We start from the raw sequence: 23,830 nt of genomic DNA on the forward strand, positions 1-23,830 counted from the left end.
AGTACTGCTTTTATGCGCCATAACACAAATAAACTAACTAATCAGGGCAGTTCCACAAGGTAAAATTGATGATTTTTTCAATGAAGTTGTTGAGAGCACAGATAACACCTTCAGTTCTCTCCTTATTAACGTAGATTGGGATGTCTGACAGCAAGCTAAAATAGTGAGCATGTTCTAACTATACTGTCCTACAGTCTAACTGCAGTAACTACGCAAAAGGTGAAACTGAGAAAAACTGCTTTAAAGTTTTTTAACATGTTTTTTAACTGTCCAGCCAAATGTGTCATAGGTAGGTCAGTGATATGACACTTATTTCTACATGTACTGATGATGCAACTTTTATGCTCAAAAATCATGACGATTTATTTGACTTTTGACCCCAAAAATGTAGTTACTGCCCTCTGGTTTGCTGGAAAAGGTTCTAATAGTGATGATAAACAGAGAGCAGGAACTATAATGTTGTTGTCTTCTTTCAGCTTTTATATTTAGTTTTCAGTGAATCAACATTTTTAAATTGATTTTGTTATAAATGTATTTAAAAGTGTTTAACAACTCTATTCAAAGATTTGTGTATTTTAGACTTAATATCATAAAGTAATGTTATATTTTAGTCTTAATATATTTATTTTATCTCACTTTTTTTACTTCATCACTATCTAGATAATAATTTCCCTTTCATATAAATGTATAATTTCTATAAATTTTATGTTTAAATTAGTATATATAACTTTGTCACAAGATAAAACAGACATCAAGGAGTTCATTAGGGACGGAGCACTGAAAGTTGTAATTGGTCCGTTTTTCTGTAGTTGTAACTGAATTTTGAACAAAAATGTATTTACTGCTGTTAGTCTTTGTAGGGCAGTATAGCATAGACTTAAACTGATGTTTTTCATGAGGCTAAAAGATGTTGAGCTGCTGCCCTCGTCCGTATGAGTACATTGCTTAGCTTCTGTGCTGGTAATCCTGCCTGCTTCTCTAAACTAGGGCACTGACCGCCACCTGCTGCAGGTAACACACTGACTATGGATAAAACAACCATGGAAACTCTCTCTAAACAAAGTCATTACCTTAAGTCAAGCTGCATACAGTAAGTTTTAGTGAACATGCTGAACACATGCAGCGTACCCTCAAAATTCATCCCACACGCTCATATACACACATATACATGTATATATAACATTTTCATTCATTTGAACACTTTTGGCCGTGTTTTATGATTTTGAAAATAGCCTCACAATTAGTTTCTCTTCGCCCAACAACCCATCATCCTTTAGGGCTGGATTTTAGGCTTTTCAAAGATAACCCAATGGCTTTTTGGACCAGCACATCAACCACCCAATTTGAACCCGCAGGTACTCTAATCACTGCAGTGTGTGTTAACACTTCTCAGCTGTCACCTGGCTGGCCCTGCCACTAGTCAGAAATAACCTGGATGCACGGAGTGGAAAAACATTGAAGCTAATGTGTTGCATGTCCAGTGTGTGGAGGTGCAGTTTTAATTGTACAAATAATTGAATAGTTAAATACTCAAGCAGCACCTATGTCACATGAATTTCATTTCTATCTGCTACAGATGATGGAGGATTATTTAGTAGGAAGCATTGCACTTCTGTTGAATTTCCAGAAAAACTTCAGGTTTTAGGGGGTTATTTTAAAATCGCCCAGAGGTTTTACAGGCATTTTTTCCAGGATATATGTAATATTATCAGTTTTCATTTTTCATTCAATTATTTTAAGATTAAATTCCCATGTTTCAGCTCAAATAGTTGTTTTTTGTTCTACTAAAAATGCTAACTGTGGTTTTTATCCATGCAGTGTTTCTCAGCCTACCAGGGCTGGGCAGTGTATCAATATTATATCAATATTCTATCAATATCATCCTATGAGACTAGATAGGAGTTTGGCAATGGTAATATTGCATAAGTGTTGTCTTTTCTTGGTTCTGAAGGCCGCAGTGCATTAAAGGAATTTAATCTGAACATACTAGACTGTTATTGGACCAAGTGGTCACATTACTGATGGTAATCTATCAGAAATCTTGATGTGTAGTTATTTTGAGAAAGCACTACAGTATCATTGCAGTATTGATATTGAGGTATTTGGTAAATAATTGCACCACATGAACGCCTACCAGAGAACAAATGTCAGTTTATGTTTAGGTAAACTGTCTTTCATCAGTTCTTGAATCAAGATGAAGGACAATCAGACGATCTCATACGGAGCTTCAGTTTTCTACATGCATGAAAAATTAGAATAATGGGAATAGTGTAATAACTGTAGTAAAATGTGATAAAGGTTAGCATTTCATCAATCGGGGGGTTAGAGAAAGGGTTAGAGAATCAAACTAGAGTTTTGTATAGCAACAGGAGCCAGATGAGAAAATGTTGATGTGTTTGAAAGGTGAGCTGAGAGGATTCCTCACTCTACAAACGTCACACGGCCATTTTTAGTGCAGGATGTGTAGCAACAGCATGAAATGTAATTCCCCATCTAGTCTGGTTTCTGCCAGTGATGTGCACCTCAGCAAAGGCTCATTAGAGTTAAAGCTCAGCTATTTATGCAGTTTATTGATACATTAGGGCTGCATGATTATGGCCAAAATGATAATCACCATTATTTTTGATCAATATTGTAATCACGATTAGTAATCACGATTATTCATCATGTTAGTGAAAACATCTGTATTTTTATTTCACTACTTTTAAACAAACAATAGCAACAGTTTTTAGTGTCCGGTGCTTGTTGTAAACAAACAGAGATCACTAAGTGAAGCACATACACACTGTACTGCTACAGAGCTAACTGTTAGCCTGTTAGCACATACACACTGTACTGCTACAGAGCTAACTGTTAGCCTGTTAGCACATACACACTGTACTGCTACAGAGCTAACTGTTAGCCTGTTAGCAATTTGCAGACTGGACGCTAAGGGGTTAACATCCTCTCCGTCTCTGCAGCTGAGAGAGACTGCTGCAGGAGGACTGTGCTGATTCGACTCGTTCTTACTCTTCTTAACGAGCCTCTGGCCCCCGCGTTCTTACTCTTCTTAACGAGCCTCTGGCCCCCGCGTTCTTACTCTTCTTAACGAGCCTCTGGCCCCCGCGTTCTTACTCTTCTTAACGAGCCTCTGGCCCTGCGAACAAGTCTCCAAAAGTCTCTAATAACACCAGAAGAAGTTGCTGGATTTATCTCCAGTCAGTCGCTAAGGGGGTCTGAAAAGTCGCTAAATTGGCAACACTGCTTCACTAGCTTTTACAAATGTCGCGTGTTGTTGTGGCGTCCAGTACTATGTCACATCCTGCTTAGCGTTCTATCCAATCAGCAACCAGGCTTTTTTCAGGGGAGAAACACGGCCCCGCCCCCTGGTGGTTGGTGGACTACTTGTGTAGAAAGTGCTTGATTAGATCTGCAGGAGAACCGCATTTTAAAATGGAAATATTGCAGACGATCAGGTTAATTTAATCGTTGCTGCCAATATCGTGATCACGATTAAAATTGGATTAATTGTGCAGCCCTAATACATGCGTCCCATAGTAAGTCTATTAGATAGAACGCCATAAGAAATATTCTCTTAATGCAAATAGTCTCACACATTTGTAAATCAGATGCATGCTATTCATTTGTGCCGTGCATGACTTTTGTGTGTGTGAAACTAACAGCTGTGGTTATTGAGGCAATAAAACCGTTTCTCTTGTCTTCTCAGCAGTTGCTTCCCATGCTCACTGTATTGTTTTACTTGTGTTGTGTGTCACAGGTTCCCCTCAGGCAGCAGGAGGCAGTGCCGGGTCAGAGGAGGACTCGGAGGTGGAGGTTGTGTATGTCAGGGAACCCACCGCTGAACAGGCAGCTTTAGCCAGACAACTCCAGCTGCCTCTCACCTTCTTCTGCTACCAGAATGAACCAGGATACACCAGCGACGACCAAACTGATGGTGAGACCAAAAGATACGAGTGCAACAGTTTGTTGTTGAAGGCAACATGGTGACTAGAAAACAGGGTTCCACACTGCATCCATTTCTTGTTGGTGTGCAAAGTTCAAATTTCCTGTATTTGCATTCATGTAATTTTTTTTATTTGCACCATAAGAAGAGACAATTAGTTTGTGGGAGTGAAGTCAGAACAGTGGGCTCAATATCAGCAAAAACAAAAGTAATTTAACCCATGAGAAGCCATGGTGACACCCGAGTAACAAACACTTTAAATCTTCTAGAATCTCCCATATTCAGCTTTATGCTTCACCTTAACTCATTAAATCCCTAAGAGACGTATACTCAACACCTGGTGTGGTGGCCATGTGACTGAGACAGGAAGTGACTCTAACATGTGGCTGTGACTGGAAACAGAAATGTGAAAAAGTAGCTTATTTTAAAAAGCTTATTTTTTGTTATCTGGCTAAGTTTAAACCCATTTAACAATTCTAATCCGTTAATAAGGTGTCCTGTATTGCATTTAACTTGTTCTGACCAGATTTCCTGAACAAATTGAAGTCACAATTTTGATATATGTTATGGAGATGAAAACAAAAAGGCAAATGGTTATTTGTTTTTTATTTATTATTGATTTATTATTATTTTGTTATTTAAAAACAAGACTGAAAAATAATTTGTTGTTAAACAGCACTATTAATGTCACAACTTTGATATATGTTGTGGAGATGCAAAGAAAACGCCAATTTTGTCTCTCTGTAAGCAGAAAATGTGTCCAGTTTTATTTTAAAATAAGAAATATCATAAACATAAATACCATAAATGCCAAATGTGACACACATGTCACATCACAGATCTTTGACATTTAGGGGTAGAATTTTTGAAAAAACATGATAAATGTGTTCTGGTCCACTTGGTCTGTGGTATATCCCCCAGCATTTTCCTTGAAGGATTACTGGGTCCGGGTTCTTATGGGTTAAGGGAAATTAAATTAAAGTGTTGAATTTCTTTTTAATTTTCAGATGAAGACTTTGAGTCAGCAGTGAAAGCCTTGAATGGAAAGCTCTACCCTGACCCTCCAGAGCAGAAGGCTGCAGCATGTGCTGATGGTATGTTTCTTATCCTGTCACACACTCTGTTATGTCCTCTGTCAAGTACCATGTTGCTTCATTTATTTTCTACATTTTCAAGGCTGTGTTGGATAAATGATGTTTTTCAATACACTATTCACTACATGGCAAAGTATGCAGACTTAGTCAAAAGTGATGCTCACCTCTCCTGCCAGTCTGACCCTGTAACTTGTGTATTCAGAGCCGGACTGCCAGGTGGTTTGGGAGAAGAAGCCGACGCCGGAGGAGGAAGAGAAGGCCAAAAGTCTCCAGCTCCCACCCCACTTCTTCTGCGGCCTGAGCACCACAGACAGCGACACAGACCACGACAAGCCTGAAGACTTTGAGACAGAAGTCCGCAAGGCACAACAAGACCTGGTAACAAACGCTTCATGAGGATTTATACAGATAATAATGCAAATCAAAAGCCTCTAAATACAATGGATTACACAATGTACACATTAGGGATGTGCATTTCAGGCAAAACTACTATTGGATAATCCTGGGGTACTAATCGATTAATATTCGATAATAATCCGATCCCGCGCCTACTTAAGAAGAGCCTCCGACCCCACGCCTCGTTGAGAAGAGCCTCCTACCACACCACGAGTTAAGAAGAGCCTCCGACCCCACGCCTAGTTAAGAAGAGCCTCTGACCCCGCGCCTAGTTAAAAAGAGCCTCCGACCCCACGCCTCGTTAAGAAAAGCCTCTGACCCCACGCCTCGTTAAGAAGAGCCTCTGACCCCGCGCCTAGTTAAAAAGAGCCTCCGACCCCACGCCTCGTTAAGAAGAGCCTCTGACCCCACGCCTCGTTGAGAAGAGCCTCCTACCACACCACGAGTTAAGAAGAGCCTCCGACCCCGCGCCTAGTTAAGAAGAGCCTCCGACCCCACGCCTTGTTGAGAAGAGCCTCCTACCACACCACGAGTTAAGAAGAGCCTCCGACCCCACGCCTAGTTAAGAAGAGCCTCCGACCCCACGCCTCGTTAAGAAGAGCCTCCGACCCCACGCCTAGTTAAGAAAAGCCTCCGACCCCACGCCTCGTTAAGAAGAGCCTCTGACCCCACGCCTCGTTAAGAAGAGCCTCTGACCCCGCGCCTAGTTAAAAAGAGCCTCTGACCCCGTTCCTCGTTAAGAAGAGCCTCTGACCCCACGCCTCGTTAAGAAGAGCCTCTGACCCCGCGCCTAGTTAAAAAGAGCCTCTGACCCCGCGCCTAGTTAAAAAGAGCCTCTGACCCCGTTCCTCGTTAAGAAGAGCCTCTGACCCCACGCCTCGTTAAGAAGAGCCTCTGACCCTGCGCCTAGTTAAAAAGAGCCTCTGACCCCGCTCCTCGTTAAGAAGAGCCTCTGACCCCACGCCTCGTGAAGAAGAGCCTCCGTCAGCGGCAGTAAGCCACACTTAGCTCTGTAGCAGTACAGTGTGTATGTGCTAACAGGCTAACAGTTAGCTCTGTAGCAGTACAGTGTGTATGTGCTAACAGGCTAACAGTTAGCTCTGTAGCAGTACAGTGTGTATGTGCTGCTGCTGCAGGAGGTGTTCACTTAGCGATCTCTGTTTGTTTACAACAAGCACCAGACACTCTGTACACAGTTAGTGATGCCGGTTAATTCATCATCACTATGTTTATGATCAGTGGAGACTCTGTGCATAATTAGCCATGCTGCTTTCAGCTGCTGACGTTGTGTACAGTTAGCGACGGTGAAAACCAAACGTCCCCTCCGGAGTCTCTAAATCCCTCTGGAGGCTAACTGACTTGCCTGCCGTGGAAAACCCTCTCCTCTGTTTGTTTCTCTTCTACAGTTTGGTATCTAGCCGCCACGCTGTGTATCAGCAAATGCTACACTGCCCCCGTGTGGAAGGCACCAGTAATACAACTTTTTTTTCCAGATATGATGAACTATTGTTTGCTAATGTAAAACTAATGTTTTAATGTCTATTTGAAAATTGATGCCCATCCCTAGTACACATGTGATCAGCTGCCACGCGCATGACGACTGGTTTCACTCCCATCAATGGATAGATTTATTAATGCAGGTCATTTTAGCTTCGTCCAACCAGTTGCAGGGTTTTTTGTAGCATCAAGAGAGCATCAGCATTATTGTAGTTCAATTCTTAAATTGTTTCAGGATGCCCAGTTAAATGAAGCTGAAAGGGCCTCCAGTAGTCCTGCTGTGGCCCCAGAAGAAGAACCGACGTCAGGCCCGTCAACCAGCAGCCCAGAAGCTGCAGGAAGCTCAGAAGCTGCAGGAATCCCAGAAGCTGCAGGAATCCCAGAAGCTGCAGGAATCCCAGAAGCTGCAGGAAGCTCAGAAGCTGCAGGAAGCACATCTACGCTGCAGACTTCCTCTGACCAGACATCTGTCCAGACCTCAGAGCAGCCAACAGAGTCTCAGACAGAAGCAGCTACCAGCAGCTCTCCCATTGACCTGTCGACTAAGAAAAGCCCAGAGCCAGAGTCCAACATGGGGACTTTAGCTGCAGCTCCTCCTGCTACAACAGCTGGTCCAGGTACAGACATTAACGTGGAAGACCTTGTTGTGTTTGGGTCACAACTGGTACATTAACCCTTTAACCCCTTTTTGTATCCATCTAGTAGCTGTAAAACCATTTTTTTTAAATTCTCTTAAAATGGTAAAAATATTAGTATAGCAGGATTTGTCATTTTGTTAAAAATGGAATTAGTTGTGATCGTCATGATTTCAACATATTTATTCTATATAATTACCAAATTTACTTGGAAATCATCTCAGAAAGTGACAAAAACTACATAATTAATTATTTCAGCATATGTATGATGGAATAACATTAAATGTTTCATATTTACAGCAATTAATGATCAGAAGTTATGATTTCATAGCACATAGTTCATTATAATGAAATTAGCTTAATACCGATAAGCTAACCAAAAAGCGCCAAATCGACCGTTTGCTTGAGATAGTTTTTAAAAAATGATTATACATTCATTACAGTTTTTTGGTGGAGTCATTTAACATTCTGTCCAGTAAGGCGTCTGACAGTATGATATGTCAAAGTAGTTTACCTACCTTTAAAATTTCACCAAAAACAGAATAAATGTCGAGAGGGATTTTCTTGTTTCTGATTTCCTGGCTGGAGGCGGGACTAAAGGCAAACTATTTAAAGACACAGTGACATCTAGAGGATTTTTTTTTAGAGAAACGTACCTCAGCCAAGTGGTAGAGATGACTCAATCAGGTGGATTTCAGTTAAACACTCCTTTCATTGACCTCCACCATATGGTTGAGCGGGCAGTTAAAGGGTTAAATATGTGAAAATGCCCTCTTATTCAAAATGTTTCTGTTAGGTGTATTAATCTCAACAGCCATCCTTATTAGACTCATTTCTGTAATTACTCTTGTGTAATATAGCCTTGTGCTAACATGTTATCATTGATTTTCTGGTATTTGATTTGATATGTTTGTCTGAATGATACACGTTGGCCAGGAATAATATGGAAATGTAGCACAGAAAAGTTTGAAAAGAGTATGGACACATACTGTCTACTTATCCATATTCCTCTGTTACCTTAACACATTTAGCTGATTATACTTTTACTTTATTCAATTCAATATTAAATGAGTGTTTTCCCTCCATCCACAGACTCCTCCAACTTTGGCTTCAACGCATTCGGAGGCTCCACTTTTGCAGAATTGTCCCAAAACACAGATAAATTTGCCTTTGGATCTCAAGGTTGGCTTCAGCATTGACATTTTCTTTAAGGGATATTTTCTATTGTATTTTTTTAAGTGGGGTTGTCACTGTCAGTGTATTTCCAACTGTAAATGGGTGTCAGAACACCCCCAGTTTTTAGACGCAGACAGGAAAAAACTGGCTCAAGAGCTGAACAATGTACAAATATTTTTATATCAGTTTAAGTGTACGCTTAATCTGGAATATTTTCATGGCAGACTGGGAACTGAAGCTGTTATACTCTCCTCAAAGCAACCAGACTACTTTGACAGAAGGGCTGTTTCCACTACCTGGCAACACCCGTAATGAGGCGGGTCTCACTCGCCCAAACGCCCCTAATCTGAATACGAGCCGTCTGCTGATTTTAGAATCACCAATCAGAGGGTTTACAGGTTTTTTTTTTACAGCCGTTTTAGGCCTGAATGGGTTTTTAATAAATCAACCATCCTTTAAGAAGGACAACAGGCTGTTACTAATAAATCATGACAATATATTTCACCACATATCGGTTCTCTTTTATTAAGATTCAAACTTCTCCTGGGCGAATGCTGGAGCGACAGTCTTTGGGACCAGTATGACGTCGGCCCCCAAACCCGCCGGTGGCGAGGAGGGCAGCGATGAAGAGGACACGTCGAATAATGTGGACATTCACTTTGAGCCAATAGTGTCACTGCCAGAGGTGATACTGAGCTCTACAGCATCCATTAAACTAAAGTTTAGTTTAGATTTACAGCCACACCTCATCGTTACTTCATGTTGTCTCTCAGGTGGAGACCAAGTCTGGCGAGGAGGACGAGGAGATCCTGTTCAAGGAGCGGGCCAAGCTGTACCGGTGGGACCGGGACCTGGGCCAGTGGAAGGAGCGCGGCATCGGGGACCTCAAGATCCTCTTCCACCCCACCAAACGCTTCTACCGGATCCTGATGAGAAGAGAGCAGGTGCTGAGGGTTTGTGCCAACCACACCATCACACAGCTGATGGACCTGAAACCCATGAACACGTCGGCCAACGCGCTGGTCTGGACCGCCACCGACTACTCAGGTACCCATCGGTCTGGTCTGGGGTCTTTAGCCTGATGCTAATGAGTTAGCTAGAAGCAGATTTAGTCACTACACGCCTTTCATTGGACATTGATAACCTGCATTTTAATTATTTTTAGCTACATTTCCACTGCATGGTGCAGTTATTCACCTCAAGCTGCTCTTTGGTGGTTTTCAGAGTTGTGGATAGTTCCTGGTACTTTTCTCTGGACCACCTCAGTCTGGTACTTTTCTCTGGACCACCTCAGTCTGGTACTTTTCTCTGGACCACCTCAGTCTGGGGCTGTAGCCAGCCACGAGAACCTTTCACCCATTCTTAAACCAGTCGATGATTCAATGGGGTCAAAGACCAGCAGAGAGGAAGTGAGAATGTTGGAGCAGCCGTACAGTGATCTGTACATAAAGAAAGAGCCGGTTTCCATAGAAGACTATGAGTGAAGTTGTTAGACATAGACTGAAGTATTACTATCACTTTGTGCTAACTGTGACCGTCTCTTGTTTCTTCTGTTGTTCAGACGGTGACGGCGTCGTGGAGCAGCTCGCGGCCAAGTTTAAAACTGCCGACATCGCAGAATCCTTCCAGAAGACGTTCTGCGAGTGTCAGAGCCGCTCGGGCCAGAGCGAAGGAGACGACTCGGGTATCACCTCCCCTCAGATGTCCAGAGTCCAGGAGCACTCCCGGGACTCCAACCCTCAGGTGTTCCTCAGGGTGGCGGCCGACGGAGAACCTCTGGGCACCGTCACCATCGAGCTGTTCTCCCACCTGGTCCCCAAGACGGCGGAGAACTTCAGAGCGCTCTGCACCGGAGAGAACGGCTTCGGGCTCCGAGACTCCATCTTCCACAGAGTCATCCCCAACTTCATGTGTCAGGTGATCAGGTCACATGACTGGAGGTTCAGATTTAACCCTTTGAGCCCTGCTGCTCCTGCTGCTCCTCCTGCTCCTCCTCCTGCTGCTCCTCCTGCTCCTCCTCCTGCTGCTGCTCCTGCTCCTCCTCCTCCTGCTGCTCCTGCTCCTCCTCCTCCTGCTGCTCCTGCTCCTCCTCCTCCTGCTGCTCCTGCTCCTCCTCCTGCTCCTCCTCCTCCTGCTGCTCCTGCTGCTCCTGCTCCTCCTCCTGCTCCTCCTCCTCCTGCTGCTCCTGCTCCTCCTCCTCCTCCTGCTCCTCCTCCTCCTGCTCCTCCTGCTCCTGCTCCTCCTCCTCCTCCTGCTCCTCCTCCTCCTCCTCCTCCTTACTGCCCTCTGGGGACACGCACACTAAACCTGCTATTAAATCAACATCAATGTTTTCTTTTTCAGATTTTGTTCTCCATAACTCTCTTAAACAACTTCAGACTTGTTGAAAACCACCAAACATTAAATAATGTTCTGAATGTTAACCCTTTGACTTCTATAGAACTGTATTTTCTCACACAGTGAAATAGATAAAGTGATTAATAATAATAATCCTCGTGCTGTGATAGAAATCATCTGATCACTCAACAGAAGCATTCAGAACTAGAGCAGTTTATTTATATACAGTCATGGAAAAACTGATCAGACCTCCTTGTTTTCTTCAGTTTCTGGTTCATTTTAATGTCTGGTTCAACTAAAGGTTCATTTATTTGGACAAATATAATGATAATAATAAAATATCTGATGAGTTTAATTTAAGAGCTGATATCTAGACATTTAACATGGTTTATTCATAATGATTTTGGTTATTATCAAGAATGTTTCCATGACTGTAGATGTAAAAAAGACTGAAAAAAACACAAATTAACCAAAAATAGACGTAAAAATGACACAAAATGACAAGAAATGCAGTCATGGAAAACAGTCATCTGTTTGGACAAATATACTGATAATAACAAAAATATCTGATAAGAGTTTAATGTGAGAGCTGATATCTAGACATTTAACATGGTTTATTGATAATAACCAACATTATGATCAGGAAAACCATGTTAAATGTCTAGATAGTCTTTAGTTGTACCAGGCATTAAATGGAAAAGAAGTGTGGTCTAATCATTATTATATATTATTATATTATTATATATACAGAAGCACATTTCAAGCTACTGAGACTTTATCTACACTATTCATAATATAAAGTTATTGTCAAAATAAGACCCTAAATAAAACATACTAGAACCCTGATTCTCCTTTACAATGATTAATTAAAGTATGCAGTCATTACGATCAGTGTTTATGATGGATTAGTGGCATTAGAATGAGTGAGAGGCCCCTGGACCCCATAGATGCATTTTTTTGTATTTGGCAACTGTTGAGACCTGCGAAAAACTTTACAAGTTTTTTATTTATTTATACTGACTAAAACATATTTTCTATATATTATTTAGTAATATCGTCAAAAATATATTGATATTGGGTGTTTTCATAAATTATTTATGTATTTGTTAATTTAATCTATTTATTTTCTATTTTTTTGTAAGTGTTTTATGTAAATATGTTAGTTGAGTAGTGGAGAAGGTTTAAATAAGCATATTATGCTTCATCCTGCTCCTTTCAGACATGGTGCGTTCACGTTATTGCTATTGTTGTTTTGTTTATTCTCATTGGATTTGTTTGTTTTTCAGTTTATTTTGTTGTGTTACTCGCACATGTTCGAAATAAAAAAGCTAAAGTAAACTAGTAAAAACTAAACTAATGTCTTATCCCAAAAATCCCCTGAGACATTGTGATCTTGTTTTATGTCCGTATCGCCCGGCGGTAACGCTCGGTAGAGTTCATACTGTTTCCTCAGTGTGACGTCACTAAAACATCCTGTCGGTGTTTCAGGGCGAGTTCATATTGGTTCCTCAGTGTGACATCACTAAAACATCCTGTCGGTGTTTCAGGGCGAGTTAATATTGTTTCCTCTGTGTGACGTCACTAAAACATCCTGTCGGTGTTTCAGGGCGAGTTAATATTGTTTCCTCAGTGTGACGTCACTAAAACATCCTGTCGGTGTTTCAGGGCGAGTTCATATTGTTTCCTCAGTGTGACGTCACTAAAACATCCTGTCGGTGTTTCAGGGCGAGTTAATATTGTTTCCTCAGTGTGACATCACTAAAACATCCTGTCGGTGTTTCAGGGCGAGTTAATATTGTTTCCTCAGTGTGACGTCACTAAAACATCCTGTCGGTGTTTCAGGGCGAGTTAATATTGTTTCCTCAGTGTGACGTCACTAAAACATCCTGTCGGTGTTTCAGGGCGGTGACATCACCAACGGCGACGGCACCGGGGGAAAGTCCATCTACGGCAGCAAGTTCGAGGATGAGAACTTTGACGTTCGGCACACGGGCCCCGGCATCCTCTCCATGGCCAACCGGGGACGGGACACCAACAACTCCCAGTTCTTCATCACCCTGAAGAAAGCCGAACACCTGGACTTCAAACACGTGGCGTTCGGCTGGGTGAAGGACGGCGTGGAGGTGCTGCTGAGGATGGGAGAGCTCGGCACCAAGGAGGGAAAACCAGCCAAGAAGCTCCTCATCACAGACTGCGGACAGCTGTAGCTTTTAAAGTTAACACCAAGATGGACTGAATCATAGTCATTAGAGAATAAACACTGATCACAAGACTACTGAGCAAGACTCTTCATGGTAGAAACTCTGGCCTGAAGTCAGAAATGATTTTCTATGATGATCACAGTGGGAACCATGGTGTCGGTCTGTGGGAGGTCACATGATCACAGTGGGAACCATGGTGTCGGTCTGTGGGAGGTTAACTTCTGCTCTGTTGCACTTGCATCTTTGTCATCGTCTGTCAATAAATTCCCGTCGTGTTTATTTTGTGTGTATAATTGTAAATGGGCTACTTTTTTAATGTTGTTTTTTTGTTCTTTTGTCTTGCATGTGTTCAATTTGAATGTGCTGGTCCAATTCAGAAGCTCCACTTGGGTCATTTTTCCCTTTTTGAGGAAGTCTTAACTATATTGGAAGGTTATTTGTATACATCTTTTGGTTTGTAACTGCCTACTCTCCTAATGCCCCCCCCCACTCATTCTTTTTCTTTCTAAGTGGATTTCACAATGTGCAGATGATTGGATTCACACTTGCCCACATTAACTTGATGTCAGTGTGTTGCCGTGTGGACGTTTGATGACTTTACATCTGGTTTGGATTTTACAAAGGTGATTCATTATAGTTTGAGATAATCACAACGTTCAAGTTGGTGCTTGTTGTACCAAATATGCTGATAAATGAGAAATAAAGTTGCTTTATGAGTAATGGATGGTAGTTTGAAATATTTTCCTTTTAATGTTTCATAGTTGGTGTTGATTAAAGAAACAAATACACATTCAAACATGCTGGATGTTGATTTTACAGTCCAAATGTGTGTTTGTAACGCAGATGTGCTGTGATCTCTACCTCTGATCTCTCTTCTTAAATGATTGAGTTAACTTCAAATATTAAGAACTTGAATTCTCCACTGGTAGATTGTATAGTCTTATTGCAGAATTTGTAGTCTAGTATTATAAAATTAATATATTATTTCCGATTTAATCTTGATCTGTACTGAAGCCATGAAGTCAGTAAATGAAGGATTCTTGAGGTCACAACCAGAAGTATTGTTTAGTCCTTCATGTTTGGAAAATACCCTTTAAGCTCTATAGATTACCGCTTAAATAAATAGAAAATCATAAATAACAGTGAGATACAACTTAGACATTAATTTTTGAGCCCTTTCTTTTTTTTTTAAAGGTAGTTTAAATGGAAGCCAAGTTATTGCCTCAAGCTGTAAATAGTCAAAAACATAAATACAGACGGGACAAATCAGTAAAAAGTTGTAGAGACGCATGAATTAAACACAGATGCTTCCATTCCCCAGGGCTGTATATATATATATATATATATATATATATATATATAAAATATATAGGCCTTGTTCAACAATGCCTTTATGTAATATAAACGTTCATCTTTAGATCCATTTAGTGATGTCTGTGATTTGCTCTGATGCCTTTTATCTGGATGGATGATAGGAAGGAGTCTGTTGTTGGCTCTAAGCTTGTCACCCTTGAGGAGGACAGGATGCTGTCATAATAATAATAGTAATACATTTTATTGGTAAAGCATTTTTCATAAAGAAATCTCAAAGTGCTACAGAAACCAGAAACTAAACAAACTAAAGACTGAGAAAAAGGAGACCATCACCTCCTCCTCAGGAGCAGCCCAGGCCACACACACACTACTGAGCCTCATTCTGACGTGTTTTAAGGACATTACATCAAAGCTGGATCAGCCTCGTGTGTTTTAACACTTTAATTTTGAGTGACTCCAGATCCAGACCTCCACGGGTTAATACATTTGATTTCCATTGATCATTTTTGTGTGATTTTGTTGTCAGCACATTCAACTATGTAAAGAACAAAGTATTTAAGAATATTTCATTCATTCAGATCTAGGATGTTATTTTTAGTGTTCCCTTTATTTTTTTGAACAGTTTATATAAGAGATGGGCCGTTTGACACTGAGGCTCCGAAGCCTGTTTCACTGGTTCAAACACTGTTGAGGCTTCTATCTATCTATCTATCTATCTATCTATCTATCTATCTATCTATCTATCTATCCATCCATCCATCCATCCATCCATCTATCTATTTATCCATCCATCCATCCATCCATCCATCCATCCATCCATCCATCTATCTATCTATCTATCTATCTATCCATCCATCCATCCATCCATCCATCCATCCATCCATCCATCCATCCATCGATCTATCCATCTATCCGAGCTCTGTGATCATGTGATCGGTGACGTTTGAGGCTTCGTACGTCACAACGAAGCAGGTGAAGTGAGGTGAGTGAGGTGAATGATTTGAATCTTTGGCACCGCTTCATTCGAGACGCGAAATGATTGTTGTTCCTCCTGCTTCATATAAATACAAGAGATCTAAAACCTTTTTGTTCAGGCATTTTTAGGTTGTCCCTAGATGTTTTTGTCTCTGCACCTTAACCTCCTTTAGCCGTTTTCTTTAATCTTCTTTATTACCCGTGTCTTTATCTACTGCTGATTTTAACGTGTCTGATTTTTCTCTTAGTCGGTATATTTTGTTCCTGGTTTCTGTAGTACTTTGAGATTTCTTTATGAAAAGTGCTTTATAAATAAAATGTATCTTCAACTGCATAATCCCCGCATGTACACAAGCACTTCATTCTCACACTGTAGCACAATATTCACTTTCTTATTGCGGCACAAGAAAGCCCTTTAGAATCAAACAAAAGTACTTCTACATTGTTGAATTTGAATCCCAAATTATTTGTAACACATTCAAACATGTTATTAGTAAATTGACATTTCAAAATGTTGTAACAATGTCACGGGAGAATAATGATTCTCAGAAAGAAGTCATAGCTGCTTAAGACTGATTTTAAATCTTTGTGTTGGAACTGGAATCAATAAGATGTGTGAATCATTTGGAAGGTTGTGGCTGCTATAATATATATATATATATATATATATATATATATATATATATATATATATATATATATATATATATATATATATATATATATATATATAGCCAGTAGATGTCTCTGGTCTGTCTGCCTTTGGAGCTTCAAATTTTTTTTCGATACAATCAGGAAGCCTCAAAAGCTTCATCCACCCATCTCTCATATTTTTTAAATGATATATATATATATATATATATATACACATACACACACACACACATTAGAATCAGATGTGTCACTTGTTTCAGTAGTTTGAATCCTATAAACAGCTAAACACACACTCCATTTCTATGTTCAGAGTAAAAGCTTAAATCAACAGCACACAAAAATAGAAGTTGGTGGTACTAGATTTTATTTTCAAAATTAAACCAGAAGTATCTTTATTGTAGATGAAATCGTATTCAAGAGGTCTGAGGAGGTCAACAGGTATAATAGATCATTGCTAAAATAAGAATATCCATCTCCAGTAAGAGTTTCAGTCACTGTCCTGCCTTTTGTTTTCAACCACAAAAAAACTGGGCCAATACCAAACACTGCAAAAAGCCAAAAATTAAAAACTGTATTGAGTGAGCGATCAGGTTTGGTTGAGCCAGCCTCGGCCTGGTGCTCTGGGCCTTAATGTGAATATATGAAGAAATAGTACGAATGTTTCCGTTAGGCATGATGCAGAATAGTGCTCCTTCATCCGCTCTTGGGGCCATTTGGTCAGCAGCAGCCAATTGAAAAGCAGATGTAGTTTGGGGAGGTTACTGCAAAAAAAGAAGAGGAAAACACGTTAACTGGAGGTCATCTACCAAACAGTTCCCTACGATTCAAATATAAACATTTACATTTTGTTCTAAAACGCTTTAGTGCTACTTTCTCAGACTATTAAACTGTTGCCATGTGACCCGGCGCAGCTTTTTGGACGTTGTATTGGAGCTGCACAATTATGGCCAAAATGATAATCATGATTATTTTGATCAATATTGTAATCAATCAATCAATCAATATTGTTAGGGAAAACATCTGTATCTTTATTACACTACTTTTAAACAAACAATAAAAACAGTTTAGTGTCTGGTGCTTGTTATAAACAAACAGAGATCGCTAAGTGAACACCTCCTGCAGCAGCAGCAGCACATACACACTGTACTGCTACAGAGCTAACTGTTAGCCTGTTAGCACATACACACTGTACTGCTACAGAGCTAACTGTTAGCCTGTTAGCACATACACACTGTACTGCTACAGAGCTAACTGTTAGCTTGTTAGCACATACACACTGTACTGCTACAGAGCTAACTGTTAGCACATACACACTGTACTGCTACAGAGCTAACTGTTAGCCTGTTAGCACATACACACTGTACTGCTACAGAGCTAACTGTTAGCCTGTTAGCACATACACACTGTACTGCTACAGAGCTAACTGTTAGCCTGTTAGCACATACACACTGTACTGCTACAGAGCTAACTGTTAGCCTGTTAGCACATACACACTGTACTGCTACAGAGCTAACTGTTAGCCTGTTAGCACATACACACTGTACTGCTACAGTACGGCTCGTTAAGAAGAGTAAGAACGAGTCTCCAAAAGTCTCCAATAACACCAGAAAAAGTCGCTGGATTTGTTGCCAGTCAGTTTTAAAAAGCAGTTACTTCATGACTCTGTATCTGGAGACTCAGCTGACTACTTACACATTTCTCAACGAGCAGACCATCTTTGAAGAAAAGCATGAACGGTGTGATCTGATCCTCGCGGTAGTCAAGCAGTCCCACCATGCCGTCTGGGTTCATGGACTCTCCTGTGAAGAACTGAAGGGAGACGAAGGAAGAACATGAGAAGGAAGCCGGCAAAACGGCGTGAGCTCAGTTTTTAATAAGAGATGCTCGATTCAAGATAACTGACGGACCGCAGCGTTTACAGTTATCAAATCAAAATGACTTCATTTAGCCTGAGGGTGAGTCCAGTGAGTGTTAGTCAGTCTGATGGCTGTAGGAGAGGAGGAGAATAATAATAATAATAATAATAATAATAATAATAATAATAATAATAATAGAGAAGGATCTTCTGAATCTCCCAGTCCTGTAGTAGTAGTAATAATAATAATAATCTTCTGAATCTCAGTCCTGTAACCGAGAGAGGAGCCGTCCACTGATGTTTTGGGATACTTTTAGATCTCTTTTGGGTAATTTTACTTCTTGATTTTGGTATTTTTAAGTCTTTTTTGTAATTTTAGATATTTTTTTCAGTTAAATTAACATTTTTTGGGGGGTAATTAAAAAAAGTTTTTACATATTTTCAATTCAATTCAAATCTCCTTTATTGCCCCAGAGGGTGAGTCCAGTGAGTGTGTTATCTGTTAGAGATGATATCAGAGGCTCACTTGTCTCATTCTGAGATATATATATATATATATATATATACACACACACACATACATACAGTTGGCACACAACACAATCATGATACCTGGTAGTCACCAATCTTTGCCAAGATCTTCTTAATGGCTGGTTCGGCTTTTGACACAAACTCGTCCACCCGTTCTGGATTGGTCTCTTCCAGCCGGGCCTTAACGCTGGACATGCAAACACAAATGACAAGTTTTAAAGAATTTCAGTCTCTGTAGCCAACACACCAAACAGTTTGTACTTCTGCAGATACTCACGCCTTCATGTAGCCCTTCATGTATTTCAGATAGTCCTTCTTGCTGAAACCCGTCTCCTGCAGTTTGTGGTTGAGGATGATGTCCACGCCAGAGACGCTGCTGGAGTCCGTCCCCTCTGAGGCCTCTTCAGCAGAGGCATTGGCCGAAATCAGAGCCTCGTCGAAGCCTTCTGTCCTGGTGACGGTCTGCACACATTACAGTGGGGAGAACTTTAAATGTACCGTAGAACATCAGAGAAACCAACTTGGCATAATAATATATGTACGATTTTTGATGTCAAGATCAAATACCAATAATCTGCTACAGATTTGCTTTGAACTACTGTAACATTCAGTGTATAAATCGCACTGGAATATAAGTCGCAGGCCGTTTTCATGGTCTCAAACTGGGAAAAAATGTTTTCTGTTGCTATTTGTTAATAAAAACATTATACACATTATTTCAACACTGAGATGAAAATTAATGGAAACAAACATTCAAAACAGTTAGTGGGTTTACTTTTCAGATTTTTAACAAAGTATATCAAAGTTTTTCTTCTTTTTTTTTTTTAACAAGACTGTTCTTGTTCGGCAATCTTGTTGTACAAATTTACCGCGTCAGCATTTACCTTGGTCTATAGGTCGCACCACTGTATAACCCACACCCAACTTTTTAGAGGGGAAAAGGGAAAAGAGTGCGACTTATACACCAAAACCAGACCCACATCAGCTAAAAATGTAAAATCAATGTGGAGAACATGAAGAGTAACTAAATGTCTTTCTCCAGATCTAATGGTTGCAGTTGGTGGCGCCCTGACAAAAAGACGACAAGGTCACGATCTGGAGTCCAAGTATGATGTGACCAGTTCAGTTTCTGACCAGACGTCTTTAACCCTTTCTGATTACCAGTTATACATTTTTAGAGAACACGATGTCAGTCAAGTTTACATTTTGGATAAACATGGGTCATTTCAACCTATTTTGAGTGGAACTTTGCTATAACTAGCACGAGTTTTAAATTATTGCCAAAAGCATGATGTGACTGATCAGTGACCTTTAGCCTTAAAATTTGTATCAGTTCAGAGCCGTTAAAGCTGATCCTTTTCATGTTGTTCCTCCTTTCACAGCTAATGGCAGGAGCTTAAGAAATGTATGGACAAAATACTGAGGGTAGACCTTCCACCTACTTTTGAGGTTTTATATTTGGGGAAATCAGACAGATTTTATGAGATTAGGAGACAAACATGTATAAAATAATGTTGATTGCAAGCAAAAAAGCAATTACCAGAAAGTGAATGAAGAAGGAGGAACCTAAGATTGAGGACTGGGTTAAGCTTATACATAATATTTATGTGATGGAAAAGTTAACTTCCCCCTGGAGACTGGAGGAGGACAGATTTAAAAGAATATGGAAAACTTAGGGAGTGTACATAAAACCAGTTAGGTCTGACTTTGTCTGAGGTGTCCATCATTAGAAGGAAAAGTACACTGGTTTGTAGCTACAGAAGTTCAAATGTTCTGTTTTTTAATCGATTATAATTATTTCTAATTTGATTTAATTTTGGGTTTTTTCTTTTATGGATATTTTGATTGATTTCTCTATTTTTCCTACACTGGAACAAATTGCTGTTCAACTGGTCATAATTTTTGGATGACTACTATCTCAGTTGCACAATTTTATTAGAGTATATACAAAGGTAAAGTTATTTTATATCTGATCCAAGATGAAATATTGAGGAAAGATGTCAAGTGTAATCTGAAGATGTATTATTGGAGGGGTTTGATTTATGTATAACAGATGTATGCAAAATGTTTGTTAAAATGTTCAATAAAAAGTTAAAAAAAATATTATCAGCTGATCCATGAGTCTGATTGGATGTCTGAGCTAAACTTGAACAGTTACCTCGTGTTCCTGAGATATTGTGTTCTTCAGAATAGTATAAAAACATGTAATCCACTGGAATTATAGGGGCGATTTGATGGAGTTGTCCTTTATGTCCTGAGTCTTAATAAGGCAGAGCACCTTTAAACTGAACTCATCTGGGCCTTTAAGCTACTGATATTATGAAGCCACATGACAGAACGTCTGATTAGAAATGGTGAAACTGAACACTTATGTTTTGTCTAATTCTGACTTGAATACGTTGACTGTGGTTGATTCTTTGTGTGTCAGTCACACATTCATAATGACTGAGTCACGATGACGTAGACTCATTAAATTAACCGTTTCACATACACCACCCTTGTGAGTCAGTGAATGTTTTTTATGTGGAGTGTGATTCACAGAAAGTTGTTTGATGCAGCATCTTCACTGGACTCTTGTCTCAACTGAACTAAATACGAAAGATAACTTGTTAGCATAATCTCATTTAGTTTAGGTGATGCCAGAACGATAAAACCTACTAACCCTAACCCTCCACAACCAAAGATCCATCTGACCGAGGACGACCAACTCACCTTTCCTTCAACTTCGTAGAAGAGACCATCTGCAGATTCTTTGACTTTGAAGGTGTCCGAGAACATCTCATCATCTGGAGAGGACACATTAGGACATTAATGGTTAAAATAAAGACACATGGGACATTAGTGGTTAAAATAAGGACACATTGGGACATTAATGGTTAAAATAAAAACACATTGGGACATAAATGGTTAAAAGAAAGACACATGGGACATTAATGGTTAAATTAAGGACACATTGGGACATTAATGGTTAAATTAAGGACATATTGGGACATAAATGGTTAAAATAAGGACACATTGGGATATTAATGGTTAAATTAAGGCCACATTGGGACATTAATGGTTAAATTAAGGACATATTGGGATATTAATGGTTAAAATAAGGACACATTGGGATATTAATGGTTAAAATAAGGACACATTGGGACATTAATGGTTAAATAATGGCCACATTGGTATATTAATGGTTAAATAATGGCGGGTTTCTTGGCCTCCTGCTGGATGATGCTAATGATGCTAATGATGCTAAACTAACTCTAGAACATTCTGCAGTCACATGAATAACTAGCTGTTAGCAGCTAGCAGCTAAATGCCACGTCTCTTACAGTACCACCCTGGTATTTTACCGTGTCTGTGTGTTTATACCTGATCACGTGTCAAGTCATTTATCCCCATAGAACCCTATGATGACTACTAACAGTCTGTTTTCGACGTTTACCGACCGGTTGAATCACAGCCAGAGCTACATGCTAGAAGCTAAAAGCTAAAAGCTAAAAGCTAAAAGCTAAAAGCTAAGCCGTGTTGTGTCTAGTCTTTAGACTAGTTCCAGTGTTCCAGTGTTCCAGTGTTTAGCCATAGCCCTGACCCTGTTTAACCGGGTTATTTCAGACTGAACCGCCGTCTGAAGGAGGACACGTGTAGCCGAGGACGGAGCCTTCTGTCCGGGCTCTCCGGGGCCTCAGCGTCCCGGCTAGCATCAGGGTGGCTAACTGTTAGCATCTGGACAACACGAGTTAGCCGCTAACGGAGGTTCTCGTCATAGACTTCTATGGATCTACCGGCCCATAACATCAATAAAGACCACCAGTAAAAACTGAACGTTAGAGAACTTACCGGAGATGAAACACTTGTAGATGATCATGTTGGTGGCTGATGGAGACTCTCAGAGAGACAGACAGGTCAGATCAGAGAGACAGACAGGAGAGGCCTCACGCTCTACAGACTCTCAGAGAGAAAAGAGCGACGAGCGGCAGGGCGCTGGGTTTACTGCCTCATGACGTCACATCCTGATGACGTCACCGGGGGCGGCCTCTGACGCTCCACTCTGCTGCCACCCTGAACCCGGCGGCCGACAGCGGTACTACAATTAAACCTTATTTATAAACAGTCTGTGGTACTACACATAAACCTTATTTATATACAGTCTATAGTACTACACATAAACCTTATTTATATACAGTCTATAGTACTACACCTAAACATTATTTATATACAGTCTATAGTACTACACCTAAACCTTATACAGTCTGTGGTACTACACCTAAACCTTATTTATATACAGTCTATAGTACTACACCTAAACCTTATACAGTCTGTGGTACTACACCTAAACCTTATTTATATACAGTCTATGGTACTACACCTAAACCTTATACAGTCTGTGGTACTACACCTAAACCTTATTTATATATAGTCTATGGTACTACACATAAACCTTATTTATAAACAGTCTGTGGTACTACACATAAACCTTATTTATATACAGTCTATAGTACTACACCTAAACCTTATTTATATACAGTCTATGGTACTACACCTAAACCTTATTTATAAACAGTCTGTGATACTACACCTAAACCTTATTTATATACAGTCTATAGTACTACACCTAAACCTTATTTATATACAGTCTGTGGTACTCCACCTCAACCTGAAACCATCTATCTACATAGATAGATAGATAGATAGATAGATAGATAGATAGATAGATAGATAGATAGATAGATAGATAGATAGATAGAAGGCCAGTATAGTAATAATACTAATGGAAGCAACAGTATATGTCAAGTCAAAGTTTATTTATAGAGCACATTTAAAAACAACCTCAGTTGACCAAAGTGCTGTACAGTTATTAAAATAGAATAAATCATACACAACTGGGTATAAAGAAAAACAATAAAAAGAATAAAATACTAAAAACATTAAAAACAATAAAATAAAATAGACTAAAATAGTAACAAAAACTCAATCCAAAACAGAGTTAGAGATACAAAAGACAAATAAAAGGGTAAAAAAAAGTAAAAAAAGAAAGCCAAGGATTCTTGCCTAGCTGGGACTGAACGCCAAGGAGAATAAATAGGTTTTTAATAATGTTTTAAAGTGCTCAATGTAACGGCTATGTGCGGTCAGGGAATGAAGGATGAGTCGATTGCACTGTTTTCTGAGTTTATTTTCCTCCTGCAGAAGACATAATAACATTTTAGACATGTTCTGCTTCCTCCTCT

General features: G+C 39.9%; 2 protein-coding genes across 4 annotated transcripts in view; one reads left to right on the top strand and one right to left on the bottom strand.

The window, feature by feature from the left end:
• The window catches only part of ranbp2 (RAN binding protein 2), a 40,062-nt gene extending 26,063 nt beyond the window's left edge, over positions 1-13,999 (top strand). For all 3 annotated transcript variants that reach the window (XM_059342524.1, XM_059342525.1, XM_059342526.1), the window contains 9 exons: positions 3,758-3,934; positions 4,951-5,037; positions 5,240-5,415; positions 7,166-7,547; positions 8,658-8,747; positions 9,272-9,426; positions 9,515-9,788; positions 10,303-10,658; positions 12,980-13,999. In XM_059342524.1, the coding sequence (XP_059198507.1) occupies positions 3,758-3,934; positions 4,951-5,037; positions 5,240-5,415; positions 7,166-7,547; positions 8,658-8,747; positions 9,272-9,426; positions 9,515-9,788; positions 10,303-10,658; positions 12,980-13,285 (2,003 nt within the window). In that variant the 3' untranslated portion in view covers positions 13,286-13,999. The remainder of the gene's footprint in view (positions 1-3,757; positions 3,935-4,950; positions 5,038-5,239; positions 5,416-7,165; positions 7,548-8,657; positions 8,748-9,271; positions 9,427-9,514; positions 9,789-10,302; positions 10,659-12,979) is intronic.
• Positions 14,000-16,565: 2,566 nt separating this feature from the next.
• On the bottom strand, positions 16,566-22,599 carry tpt1 (tumor protein, translationally-controlled 1). Its single transcript, XM_059342537.1, has 6 exons — positions 22,440-22,599; positions 21,321-21,394; positions 18,886-19,070; positions 18,690-18,795; positions 17,915-18,031; positions 16,566-16,983 (listed from the first exon to the last, which is right to left on the bottom strand). The coding sequence occupies exons 1-6, from the start codon at positions 22,465-22,467 to the stop codon at positions 16,981-16,983; spliced, it is 513 nt and encodes a 170-aa protein (XP_059198520.1). The 5' UTR covers positions 22,468-22,599; the 3' UTR covers positions 16,566-16,980.
• Positions 22,600-23,830: the final 1,231 nt, after the last annotated feature.

The sequence above is a fragment of the Centropristis striata genome, chromosome 10 (genome assembly GCF_030273125.1).
Source record: "Centropristis striata isolate RG_2023a ecotype Rhode Island chromosome 10, C.striata_1.0, whole genome shotgun sequence".
Taxonomy (NCBI): Eukaryota; Metazoa; Chordata; class Actinopteri; order Perciformes; family Serranidae; genus Centropristis; species Centropristis striata.

Bases quoted from the DNA above. Each gene is read 5' to 3' on its own strand.
- tpt1 (XM_059342537.1), bottom strand. From the start codon at position 22,467: ATGATCATCTACAAGTGTTTCATCTCCG. The intron at 21,395-22,439 runs GTAAGTTCTCTA...TGTCCTCTCCAG, and splicing joins CTACAAGTGTTTCATCTCCG to ATGATGAGATGTTCTCGGAC. The intron at 18,032-18,689 runs GTATCATGATTG...GTCTCCCTTCAG, and splicing joins CAAAGATTGGTGACTACCAG to TTCTTCACAGGAGAGTCCAT.